This window comes from Kwoniella shandongensis, chromosome 5, assembly GCF_008629635.2.
Source record: "Kwoniella shandongensis chromosome 5, complete sequence".
Taxonomy (NCBI): domain Eukaryota; kingdom Fungi; phylum Basidiomycota; class Tremellomycetes; order Tremellales; family Cryptococcaceae; genus Kwoniella; species Kwoniella shandongensis.
In genome coordinates, this window is record NC_089291.1 from 338511 (window position 1) to 351550 (window position 13040).

The window sequence follows — 13040 nt, forward strand, 5'->3', positions numbered from 1 at the left end:
CTGGAATTGACCAAGATACAATAATGACATGAGCGATCCAGGGTTTGTAGTGTGTGGTATACATGTACGGTATCGCATCATCATCATCATGATGACCACTTTTGCTCTGTTGTTACAGCATACAGTACTCTCGAACAGACACGTATGTACCATAACTACTGTAGGTAAGTTTCACGTCACTCTGGCAACTCAAGCCGGCGGACTAGGTGTTCCCACTTTTACGTAATTGTATGTTACTGCTAAGGGCAGTGATGACGTCGACCGGATTACCCGTCATTCATCATTTTCATTTCAAGATTTGAACGGTTTTAGGAAAAAATAACAAATACACACCAGTAGCGAGTAGAAAGGGTGAGCCGATTGTTGATTAGTAGGTAGTGAGTAGGTCGTAGGTATCCTTTGACCGAGGAGCATACTCGTATCATTCTTTCTTTCTTTCTCATCCTCATCGTTCATATCTCCAACTTGTAATAACTTTGCTATCAACTAAGGATAACACCTCAAGACTACATACATACTCTACCCACCCTCTACACACTAAACAGACAAAATGGTTGACGCTGTGAGTCACCTCTCTCTCTTCTCGGCCTTCTTCCCGCTCTCCGCCACCCTCCTCCGATCGTTCTAAATGTACAACAGCTGACAAAGTATCTCCTGTTCCATCCCTTCCCCTATCTCGTCGTTTCCATGCTACTCACATCGCCGCCACCCATGCTTCCATACCAATGTGTATTGCTTGATATCATCAGGGACCCCACATCAAACGAGGACACCCGATCTTCTTCGGTCTCTTGACATTGTTCGCCTTGATCGAGGGAGCTGTCACTTCTTGGCTTGGTGAGTTGTCTTGGTGTCTCTTCGCCTGCAAGGCAGCAAGGAGCAGTTGCTGACATTGACTTTACTCTCTTAGTGAGCCGATATAACGAGTTAGTGTCACTTTCACCCTCACACCCGGCTTACCCTGCCATCGACTTTCCGCTGGCTCTGTCTGAGAGAGCCGTGGAAGACGGAATGGGGAACAACCCTTCGGCCATCGACGTCATGCTGACCTCTCCTCGCTCGCAGCCACGACACATACCCCTCCAACTCTTACAGAGACAGAATCAAGTTCCTCGTCTTTGTCTCCTGGTGGACTTTCGTCTTCTCCGCCGGTTACATTGTGAGTTCCCTCCTTCCCATGCGTCTGCCAATACACTCTCTGCCAGGCATCGGAGCGGCGATGGCGTTTTACTGAACAGTCCTCCAATGGATCGGTGCTGACAAATTTGTTCTCTTATAGGTCGCCTTCTTCCTTGCCTATGACAGCTTCATCTCTTCCATTGCCAGTCATCTCGGTTGGGTCGCTTTGACGTGAGTAAAAACCCAAGCTATTCAATATGCGGCCCTGTCGGCTTCCCCAACCGCCTGTAGACCACGGTTTGTACGGTCGACCTGAGCTGACTCATGAACCCCTTCTCCCCACACAGCTGGATCTTCTGGCTCGCCGGTGCTTCTTCCTTCACAGCCGCCAACGGAGGTGGTCACGCTTGCAACAACTCCAGCATCACCTACTGCAACCAGCTCGAAGCTACCGAGGCTTTCGCATGGATCGAGTGGATCTTGATCACTCTCATGTTCATCTCGATGCTCTGGATCGCCGGACAAGCGCTCAGACGAGGAGACAGGTTGAGCGGATCTCTGGCGTAAACGTCAAATGGTGGTCGAACGCTCAAACAACAACCACAATACGAGAGAGAATTTACTGCGCGGAGAGAGAAAAGCAGTAGTAGACGAGGAGAGTGATGTGTGCAGAGAGAAGAGAGACAGAAAGATCATTATAATAACTATGCTTGAATCGATGTGAATATAAAGAAAAAATAGCAATCGTTATAATGGGATGCATCAACAGCTGCAGACTGATGTCTCTAAAATTCCATTCCTTCAGGCCCTTCATTTCTGCATGCATGCATCCCAAGAGAGGTGTTGAAGAAATACTCGAATGTGCCGTTAACGGCCGAGTCGGACTCTGTTTGTTGAGAGGGGTTGATAATCAACTGACCTCTTTGCTGGAATCGATGGATGTGTATCCGCGCACCAATTTTTGAGAAAAGCTCTGTTGCCGTGCCTACGTATCCCGCACTTGACCGAGCTGGAACTATTAGACCGGGTGGACGTATTTGCTTATACACATAAGTTATATATTGATGGGATGCATGGTCTCCCCCCTTGCATTGTTTTTCTGCTCTACCTTCTCAGTTCACTATCGGTCCACCTTGGAAGCAACGCATACATTGATTGATTTCAGAAAAGTAGTGGTTGAACAGACCTCACGCCGGATCCGCTCCGCTCATTTTATTTATACTTTATTTTTAGTTTAGTAATTAAGCAACCTCGGTGAGTACGTCAGTCAAGTCAAAAACAATAACAATACCCGATAATAAATACGATTATGAGACTGACCAATTTTAAAATGCACGATAGCAACGACGAGACGAGTGGCCAACGACCAGCATCACATAGGGAGCGAGTGAGACGATCAGCGTTTGCATCGCGTTGTACAACAGAGCAGAACGAGCAAGAACTGGTACATTGCGGTTATTAAAACACGAATAACAATAGCGACGGCGGCAGCGGTCAGCGGCAAATATGGGAGCATTCGATAATTTACGAGGGGACCAAATCTCCAGCGGATGTAAGTGTTGGTGTTGAATTGCACTGTATCGTTGCTAAGTCAATTGCTAATGCATACGTTTGACGGATTCAGTCTGGGGCGAACATACTAGCACAATCGATTGGTACGTTGCTCCTAGCCGCTCCGCATCTTCATTATCAATGAATAGTAGCTGACTAATCAAAACTCGTCCATTTTATCTACATCAGGTGCGAGCTAAACTACGTCCATACACCATACATCGCCGAAACCATCAACACACTGACCAACCTCCCTTCGATCTTACTCGGTCTTTATGGCGCCTATACGACATTCTCCAACGGTCTACCGGGCAGATACTCATTATGTTATCTCGGGTTGACGTTGATTGGGATAGGGAGTTTTGGTTTCCACGCGAGTTTGAGATGGGAATGGCAGTTGATGGATGAGTTGCCAATGGTGAGTTGCCGCAAGCGAGCGAGCGTCAGCGAGCGCACCAGCGAAAATAAGAGGTCGTCACATCCTTGTCTTGTCTTGTCGCTTTGTGACAATGCATAAGCAGGATGGTTTAGCGGATGCGACCTGGGTTTTGATATAGGGAATAGGAGAATTGTTTTGTTTTGTTTTGGTGGAGATGACCGCTGACTGACGCACGTACTACCTGACCACAGATCTACGTCGTTTCCCTCGCTGCTTATTTCGTGCTCGATACCCAACCTGGATGGGAACCTAGATTCGGAGTATGGGGACCGTTGATCATGCTTGCGTGGGATGTGTTTGTTACAGTATCATAGTGAGTATGGGTCATTCCTACTACAACCACAGACCCGAGTTTGGAAACCACACTGCGCAGCTCGAGCTCGCACGGACACCATCCCGGTCCGGTCCGGTCCATCAGTACTCACCTGGAGTATGTGCTAATGTACATTTGCGCTGCAGTGTCTACCTCCCGAATCCGGTCTATCATCAAGTAGCATTTGGCATCATCATCATCAGCACGACCATCCGAACTGCCTATCTCATCTACCATTTCCCCCGCTCTTCCCCCTTGAGAGGTATGATGGGCCGAACGATGGGATGGGGCGTGGCGACGTTCATCGTCGGATTCGCAATTTGGAATGTGGACAATATCTTCTGTATCCAACTGAGGAAGATCAGGGAGATTGTAGGGTTCTGGGGATTCCTGGTTGAGGGTGAGCGCGGAGTTACAATCCTATTATAGATTGACAGATCGTTCAAGCTAACGCTTGATTTCACCAGGCCACGCATATTGGCACTTGATGACTTGCTACGGATCTTACCTCATCTTCACCGCGTCAATCTGTACGTCTCTTTAACAACCCCTTCGTTGAAGTTGCTCGCGCTGACAGCCCTTCCCTTGCTGGACAGTGCTCCATCTCTCTATCAAGGATGAAAGTAACAATTACATCTATGACGAAAGAGCTTTCTTCCCCTTCGTCACAAAGGTCACGAACGCACCCATCTCTAACGGTAAAGCGAACGGTCACGTCAACGGTCATGCCAACGGTCACACCAATGGTCACGCCACTGATCTAGCCAATGGCACGTTGAATGGTCATGCAAACGGCTTGTCTAATGGACATGCCAACGGGCAGGTCAACGGTCATGCTAACGGCTCGGCGAATGGCCATGCGAACGGTCACGCAAACGGTACACCTAATGGAAAAGCCAATGGGTATGATAATGGACATGCCAACGGAACACCGAATGGAAAAATCAACGGTAATGGGATCACTAGCGGTGTAACCCCAGAAAGAAGATTACATCCCAGGAGGAGTAAGAAATTGGATCAATAGGTCTCAAGACGTGTCCAAAGAGGGTATTAAGATTGACGTAGCTCTGGTAGCTTGATCATATACGGTGAGGAACCAAACATTGACCGTCGACTAGGGATGAAGGGAGGGAGCAAGGTGATTGGAGTGAATTATTGAATTTGGGCATTCTGCGAATCTCCCCTACTCCAGATGTGAAACTATACGATAGTACTAGCTCTCGGTCAGACATCCTATCGTTTCCCATACATAGATTCAAAAGCATTGATGCATATCTTCATACGCTTTGGAAGAGATGGTTGGATCCAGTGCCACTGTCTTTGTATTTGCCACGTTATTCGTACTCGCACAAGTGACGATACGTAGTTACACGCGCGAAGCGACAACCCATTTTGACTTTTCGACCAACAACCAGCTTGATTTCCTACAATCCACACAACTTCCTCTCTCTTATCACTTTCGACCCCTTACTAATAGAACTAGCGTGGCTGGGATAGTGATGATAAACGGACGATAACGATCATCCTCAACTACGATAATTACGACAAATCGTAATACTTATCTATATAGCTAAAAGGGACGAGACACGCTACGATGTCTTCGATTCAATTACGACAACTTCCCCCTCGGACAAACGCTCCAGCGCCGACTTCCAGCTCAACAACAACAGCAGCGACACGCAATAGACCACCTGCAACTGTTAGTCTTCTCAACTACAGTGCTATTTTCCTGGAAAAGAGAGGGTCTAGCTGATTAAGATCCCTATTGCAGCCTCTGATGAAGATTGAACGTCAATATAAAGTGAGTCATTAGTTCTTCCTCTTCCACCTTACTTCCTCGATTGGTCTATTCGTCTTGCCTCCATACGAATCGAGTCCCTATTCCTCTCCCCGCGCAATCTTGACTCAGACATGCGCCCTTTTGCCGCCTTCATTCTTGAGAGCTTGGCTGATATTCTCTAACTCACGTAGAAATTCCTCGCGAAGCGTTATATGTCCTTCATCTGGCGAGTAGGAGTATGGACAAGTAGCGTTCTCTGCACTTTTGTGATCCTCATCAAGGGTACGTTGCCCTCACCATCTCATCATACATTATAGTCGCCATGCTGATAACACCATTGCAGGCTTTTCTGCCGAGCTATATTCCACTCTCCCTTTTACGGTCCTCCTCTCTATACCCGTCTTCATCTCTCTCGCCTTCCTTCTCAGAGTTCGAAAATCATACATCACAAGTAAGTCGGCCTTCTGCCCTCTCCCTCATGGCATGCCATCGATTGGTTCCGACTGACATTGATTTGTACTTTGCTTTCGCAGAACCATATCGCCCTTCCCCACAACAATCTTTACCGAAACTCCTCATCTCGAGTTTCTGGAACGAGCGTGCTGTCACGCTGCTTTTCAGCTATGCGTTGTTTAGTTTGGCAATTTCGAATGTGTGGTTGACTTTGGTAGGAGAGGGACAACGGCTGTTCAGTCCTACTGCGTGAGTTGACTTCCTTCCTTCCTCACGAGCTTGAGCCGAATTGCTCGACACGATGTTCTGGCACGTTTCCACTTGTACTGGTGCACTGAGCTGATTTGGTCACCCTCGTGCAGACGACATCCTTGGCAGTTAAATGAACGACGCGTGGTTCTTTGCGCTTCAAACTTGGGCCTTTTCCTCCTTCTCGCCGCTCGTGACATACTGCAAGATAGACTTCAACCCGTCTGGCCCGTCAAGAAGGTGCGCTTGGGCTACTAAGCTAGTGACCTGTCATCCCAGTTTTCCCTCAGCTGACACCTCCCTCGTCCAGATTCCCTTTGCTCGAGCGGTCCAATCTGCACTATTCGATGACCTCACCATGTCAAACTTCCTTAGCGAAACTGGGACTTTCGGTCTGACGATGGGTTGGTCACTGGCCATTCCAATCATCTACAAGATACTGCTCAGAGGGTGGGTGTGGAAGTGGGTCAACTTCAGGCTATGGGCAATCTTCCTGAGGTAAGTCAGCGTCGAATCCTGAGACATACCATTATTGACACTTCGATCAGACCATTCTTGGGAAGCTTTGCACGACCTTCGATCCGGGCTCCAGGTGCTTGGTCACTCCTTCCCCAGCTAGCAGTATTGGACCTGGTCTCGCTAGCTGTCGTCCAATTCCCTATCAAGGGTCTAATGGCCTATGTGACGCAGGTGAGCGGCACACTGCTGATGGGAGCGCTACAGCTGACAACCTTGCTAGCCAATCCACTTCGAGGATTTCTACAAGAAGAGTCCGCTGAGTCAGGAGAGATACCTTATCGTTGCTCTTCAATCGCAAGACTCTTACTATCTGGTGAGCTAAGCGTACAAGATTTCGTGAGATTCTCACTAACTGCGGTTTGTCGATACTTAGCAATTCACATTGATGGAACTTCTTCGAAATGTCCATATTCCGTTACGACGAAAGGCCCTCTTTGACGACATTTCCAAATCCCCTACTCTGACAACAGAGTTATGGCAAGAGTTGCTCTTACAACTCGGTCGAGTCCATTCCACTCTCGTTTCGCGTGGCGCACCTTCATCTTCTTCCACTGCTTCTCGTCCCGCGACTGCACGACCTTCCGCCCCTGACCCCAGGGCGATCCCCGTCCGTCAAGGCGACATCTTCCGACCTATCACGAAACAGCGATCTACATTCGGTCTGAAAGCTGTATTGGACGGACCGATCCGATCTGCCCCGCCTGAGCCTGTGGTCAAAGTGACTCAAGCTGGTGCGCTGGCTGTCAAGCGTGTGGAGGCGGTACAAGACCAGGTGATGGGCAGAATTGAAGCGACCCCCGTTGGAGGAGCTATCGTTGGTGAGGCCAAGGGATTGAGGAAGGGGGTGTATGATTGGGCAGGGAAGGAATGGGCAAAGAGGAATATGAGGATTGCCCTAGCAGATATGTTGATCGCTCAACGAATCATCGAGAGTGAGTCCACTACGGTCTTGGGGCAAAGAAAGGGACGAGCTAACAAAATGTCTGATGATAGTCATCACGACGTTGGCGGTCGCTTCCATCGAGGAAGATACATACGGACACGTCCAACAAGTCTTGCCAGCGACTCTGGAGGCTATCATCCGATTCCGTTCAGCTATCTTGGGGCTAGAGAGTCAGTTATCGTACCAAGCGGGAGTATTAGGTGGAGCGCAGGGCGGTGCGACGGCACAAGTGCAGAATGAGCTGGGAGCGGCCAGGAAAGGTGAGTTGCGGTTCCTGCCTGTCCATCCCTCTTGTTTGTGGTACAACATCGTAGGAGGACTTTCAGCTGATATGAGGTGGTTTCGTTCAGTTTGTGAGAACGCCATAAGACGGATTGGAGAGAAGTTTGGACAGAGCCTCGGTGCATTCAGATTCCCACCTGCTATCGCTCATAGCTTAGGGGAGATCTGTAAGGCCGCGTAGGGGTGTAGTGAGCAGCTAGTAGCTGGTTGAGGTGGATGCATATGCATGATGCGTCGCTGCCATGAGCACTATTCTCTCTGTGGCATCTGCCCAGAGTCGACCAGCGTATTTGCGTTCGACAATAACATTACCTCAAGCTGGATACTGCCGTACAAACCCCTATAAATCGTACAAAGTTCCCAATTTCTCCTGTTTCCGAATCTCAACAATGAACCGGCCTCGGGCTTATCGTCCCGACTTCAAGCCCCTCGAAACTACGATACCACCAAGTATCAATACCCCTGTAAACAAGTAGAACACCCTCCCTTCACCTCTCCTATCGCTATCTGGATCGTTCCGATCCACCGGTGTCGAAAGTAAGTTACGTATGGGCAAGAAGAATATGGCGATGAAACAGTTTGATATCCAATTTGTGGAGAGGGATAGGGAGGACAGGGCAGGTACGGCCTGTACGTCGCGATTATGATAAAGTCATCAGTGTAAGTACACAATCAGAGAGAGGGAATGGATGTCTCGTCTGGTCGGAGGTGAAAGTGGGGGTGGTGAAGGGTTGAGTAAAGTTCAATAGAAGAAGTGGGGGAAGCAGAAGAACGTTGTACTCACCGGAGAAGGGACCAATTCCGAAATCAACAAAAATGGTACAGGACCTAATCCAATCGAGAACGAAGCGATGAACGCGATGATTGACACTGCACTTAGTGACTGATGTCCCTCGTTCAAGCCTATCGCGAGAAGAGCGCTGGTAACCGCCATACCACCAATAGATGCGAGAATCAACGTTTTTCTACCAAGACGCTGATAAGACAAAATATAATTTGTTAATCGATTGTCTACTGCAGTACAACGAGATGACGTTACTCACGTCCATCAAGAATATAGCTGGGAGGGTCATGATCGCGTTGACTACGGTGATTCCTACCCCTACCAACCCCGCCGAAGTCGGCAAGAGCGGTCTGAGAACCGGCGTTGAGTAGAACATGACCGCGTTGACACCGGAGAATTGTTGGAGGGCCATGATTGATGCGCAAAGAAGAGCAGGACCGCGCAGAGAGGAATTGGATAGAACACTTCGGAGGGATAACTGCGTATTGGCGCTGTCTTTTGACGCGGTATCGGGCAAAAGAGGGGAAGCTGCTGGAGTGTTCATCGGACAATGGAGTCAGCAAGTAAATACACATCTCAACTTGTCTATAGTTACAAGTCTTGATCACAAACTTGCGCAAATTGACGACTGACCTTCGTCCGCTCGACGGATGGTCGGCGATTCAAGCCCGACTTCCACCTCTGCTTCTTCGTCGCCCTCTTCCGGTGCAGTGAAGATCGCTTCATTCGGGGCATCGACAAAGGGCGAGACAATCTGATTCGTAGTGGCAACTTGCACAGCTGCAACTAGACCAGAGATAGCAACGACATATCGCCAACTACCAGGTATATCTCCGCGCTACACGCATGCACGGAAGGTATGTCAGCTGCTGGATTGCTGCCACGGAAGCTGGGTTGGGACGCACCTCGCCTGTTAAGAGGAGTCCGGCGATTTGGGCGGAACAGATCCCTAATACGATAGCAAGCTGATTCATCGTTCCGATCTGGCCTGATTTCGACGCTAATTCGGGGGACGACCTTGCGACTTGTGATAGGAAAGGAGGTACGAGACACACTGCGATGCCGGAAGATACTCCTGTAATGAATCTGCAGGTAGACAATTGGACATGTCGATCAGCCTCGACCACCAGAAATGGCCTGTCCGGACTTTGATGGAAACACTTCGCTGCTGATGCTGCGGCCGAAGCGATCACTCACCTACCACCCGCCAATACCACCCAATGAGGCGCGATCCCCATCCCCAGCACACCTATCAAGTTCAGATATCCCGTCCAAGCTAATCCCCCTTTTAACCCTTCCTTCTCCACCATCCACGAGCTACTCAAACTACCGATCAACCCGCCAATCGTGAAGATGGCAGTGATGAGACCGTACAGCGATGCGTCGAGATTGAGGCATAACGGCAGGCGAGAAGGGGTAGGGAAGGCGGGTGAGAGACATGTTAGAGACGCGACGGGGAAGTTGAGCTCGGAGAGATGGTATCCGTCTGTGGGCACGGAGGGGAGATTCGAGTCAGTGATACCACTACTTTGTATTTACACACACGCAGTGCACCGTGAGTGGACTTACAATACCATGATGAGCTGCGAGGAAATGTAAGTATGAGCTCAAGGTCTCCGAGTTATAATCATGCATCACAACGCTCGCACTCACAGACAAGCCCATACGATGGAGATCACAGCCGATCTGTCGCTCATCTTGCTCGGTTACCAACGAGTGAACACAATCTTGCCTATATAAGTCGGTAGGTGTCGAACCAAATACTATCTCACTACTCGTCGCGTTAATACCGACCTGGACGTGCGGTCATGTCCCGGTGGAGGGCAAGTATAAGAACAACGAGGAACGGGCCCCGCTTCCCGCTTCGATCATCATTCCAAACAAGGTGCCACATTCAGGTATCACCGGGAAACACCTAAAACAGAATGCACCACCATCACTAACTCTCGCCAATTCTCTTACTTACGCCCCGTTAATTCATCATACGCTTCTTCATCTTGTCTTGCTACATCACCTTATACACCCAAAACAACAACACTAACACCAACAACAAATCAAGATGTCCGACCCCAACGACGGTATGTTCTCGTCTCAGTCTCAGTCTCAGTATTCGCTCTCGTCTCGCAATCGCCTTCTTGTCAAAGACGACTTCAGCTAGTTTGTGTGGCGCGTATCATCATCATCATTCTCTTGGCTATGTGCAAGCGCGACTTGTTGTCAACTTCAGCGACAGAAGCGATCAAAGCTATCTCAGTATGATACCACTTGTGCGCGACGTAACTCTTTCTCTCGGTTTTGGGGCCGATCCAAACGATTGATGCGACAGATGAAGAGGGATCGCGACCTCACACGTGCTTTTCCTGTCCACTTTCTGCAATTCGAACTAGCCAGCCTTGTTTCAGAGTCCACCTTTTCGCGTCTACCTCATCTCCGCTCTCGCTCCATCGTTCCTTTACCCAACGTTGTCGCGCACTTTGCCGGAAAGATGTCGACTTGGCGATAAGTCATCCAATCCAGTCCAAGCTGCCCCCATTTCGTCCTGTTCAGTCCCACCGCGTTTCATCTCTCCGTTCTGCCTTGTTTCTTCCGACTAACCGCCATCTTTCGACTGACACTTCCCTCCAATCCGACAGTCTGGCAAAACTCTGGCTCAGCCAATGGTAACGGCAACGGAAACGGTAACGGTAACTACCGTGAAGGTTCTCCTCGACGTGATGAAGGCGCCAGGAGCCCTCGAAGAGACAGGAGCAGGAGTCCCGCAGCTCGTAACGGCGATGCGGGAAGCAACAGGGGCAGGTGAGCTAGTCTCTGGTTGACGATGTCATTCGTTCTGCGCCATAAAAGCTGACTATGATGTGATGGAAATAGAAACGAGACCTCTGCTCCCCCTGTGAACCCCGGAAACAACCTTCACATTAGCAGTCTTTCCAGGACTGTGACTGAGCGAGTCCTTGAGGAGTACTTCAGCAAGATCGGCAAGGTCAGTCCCGCAAAAGCAGTAGTCGACCTTTGTCCAGCATGTCATAACCATTTCGCTCGTGTATAGGTCCAGAAGGTTCAAATCATGGTAGACCCCCACAGCCGTGAGTATACCCGTGCGACCCCCGCAATGTATCGTACGCTGATCCATCGGTATCGAAGAGGAGTCCCGTGGTTTCGGTTTCGTCATGATGGACGCCCCCGAGGATGCCCAAGCTGCTATTGACCAGCTTAACGGCCAGAACCTCGAGGGCAAGAACCTCAACGTCGCTCACGTTAGTTGTGCCTCGACCTTACGAAGCGTTGTTATTGAGCTTACACTACTTCACAGGCTCGTCGTGGACGTGCCCGAACCCCTACCCCTGGTCGATACCACGGTGTCAAGCAGGACTCTGCTCCCCGTTACCCCCCTTACGGAGGTGGCGGCTACGACAGGCCCTACCAGCCTCGTTCGTACGATGCGCGATACTCTGACCGTGGACCTCCTCCTCGTGGGTGTGAGTGTCAAAAGGTCTTCTCGAGGCTTGAGATGGATCAAAGCTGATATCGTATTGTAGACGACGACAGGGACAGACGTTACGACGACCGTCGTGATGAGCGAAGGTACGACGACAGGAGGTACGATGACCGACGTGAATACGCTCCTCGAGATGCTCCTCGTGACCGGTGAGTGTGGGCACTCTAAAGTGTATCTTGACGGAGATGCTGATCCAGCTTTTAATCGTATCAGTGACGACCACTACTCTCGTCCTCCTCCGTAAGTAACGCATTTCGTTGTGACAATATCGTCAAACTCTCTTAAACCTGGGAATGGGCGTTTGACGCTGGATGTTTCCCTGACTTGCAGCGACTATTATTACTCTCGCAGTGCCCGTGATGACCGTGAGCGGGGCTATGAGAGGCGTGAAGAGCGACCTCGTTACGACGAGAGGCCTAGGTACTAGTTGTTTTCACAAGGGAGCTAGCTATGCATGAAGTGAGATGCAATGAGATGCAAAACAGTTTCATTTTTGTGTACCAATCAATACCTCGCTTAGATGTATAGTCTATGCCATGCAGTAACAAAGTGCCAATCGTGGAATTGACCGTGTTTTGACCATCAACCTATCAGATGTAAGGTTTCTCGAGGTTTACGTGTAGATGATCTAAGCGATCTACGATACGTTTGTTTGATTTGCGTGGCGTTATTATTTTGTTGCTCTTACAGTACTTTTGCCAAGAGCTTTGGAAGGATAATGGGCGGGGCGGTGGGGCGGATATCAAAGGTGTTTGAACGAAGCGAAGCGAAGGATTGCTTTGATAGGGGAGTTAAACATTGACGATCCTTGGAAGTCCGATTTTGGCGGACCAATCATATGATGTGCATGAGCATGTGCATGTGATGTGGTGGTTCGTAATGAAAATGAAGCTTACATGTACAAGTTGAGGAACAGCTAAGCAAGCACTTTACTTGTTGAGACATACAGGCTGCTGCGGCTATAGTTGTTGTCAGTAGTAGTATTGAGACCCCAAATTCAGGTTTTCCAGGGTGAACAGGGTGAACAAGGGGTGCATGTTGCCATAACGAGGTACGTCATTTTTGACATTTTAACTGGGTATCTGGGTACAATGACCATTGGAGCTAAAGAG

The 13040-nt window shown here is 49.4% G+C and overlaps 5 protein-coding genes across 5 annotated transcripts; 4 read left to right on the forward strand and 1 right to left on the reverse strand.

Moving 5' to 3' along the window:
• Positions 1-550: 550 nt before the first annotated feature.
• Positions 551-1686, forward strand: CI109_102815 (uncharacterized protein; the record flags this gene model as incomplete). Its single annotated transcript, XM_032001206.1, has 6 exons — positions 551-562; positions 750-837; positions 911-926; positions 1066-1159; positions 1280-1350; positions 1467-1686. 6 exons carry the CDS (start codon positions 551-553, stop codon positions 1684-1686), a joined length of 501 nt encoding a protein of 166 aa, XP_031864096.1.
• A 939-nt stretch (positions 1687-2625) lies between these two features.
• CI109_102816 (uncharacterized protein) lies at positions 2626-4446 on the forward strand (the record flags this gene model as incomplete). Its single annotated transcript, XM_032001207.1, has 7 exons — positions 2626-2671; positions 2744-2774; positions 2860-3088; positions 3301-3422; positions 3569-3822; positions 3890-3952; positions 4019-4446. 7 exons carry the CDS (start codon positions 2626-2628, stop codon positions 4444-4446), a joined length of 1173 nt encoding a protein of 390 aa, XP_031864097.1.
• Positions 4447-5016: 570 nt separating this feature from the next.
• CI109_102817 (uncharacterized protein) lies at positions 5017-7829 on the forward strand (the record flags this gene model as incomplete). The annotated part of the gene is made up of 12 exons (XM_032001208.1): positions 5017-5121; positions 5194-5223; positions 5394-5484; positions 5546-5653; positions 5736-5904; positions 6018-6144; positions 6215-6402; positions 6453-6594; positions 6644-6736; positions 6797-7355; positions 7417-7626; positions 7717-7829. The coding sequence occupies 12 exons, from the start codon at positions 5017-5019 to the stop codon at positions 7827-7829; spliced, it is 1935 nt and encodes a 644-aa protein (XP_031864098.1).
• Positions 7830-8054: 225 nt separating this feature from the next.
• On the reverse strand, positions 8055-10129 carry CI109_102818 (uncharacterized protein; the record flags this gene model as incomplete). The annotated part of the gene is made up of 8 exons (XM_032001209.1): positions 8055-8276; positions 8433-8624; positions 8692-8963; positions 9066-9270; positions 9338-9518; positions 9630-9918; positions 10002-10015; positions 10086-10129. 8 exons carry the CDS (start codon positions 10127-10129, stop codon positions 8055-8057), a joined length of 1419 nt encoding a protein of 472 aa, XP_031864099.1.
• A 362-nt stretch (positions 10130-10491) lies between these two features.
• Positions 10492-12355, forward strand: CI109_102819 (uncharacterized protein; the record flags this gene model as incomplete). The annotated part of the gene is made up of 9 exons (XM_032001210.2): positions 10492-10510; positions 11066-11228; positions 11301-11412; positions 11479-11515; positions 11574-11686; positions 11743-11908; positions 11969-12077; positions 12142-12168; positions 12259-12355. The coding sequence occupies 9 exons, from the start codon at positions 10492-10494 to the stop codon at positions 12353-12355; spliced, it is 843 nt and encodes a 280-aa protein (XP_031864100.2).
• Between the last annotated feature and the right edge of the window lie 685 nt (positions 12356-13040).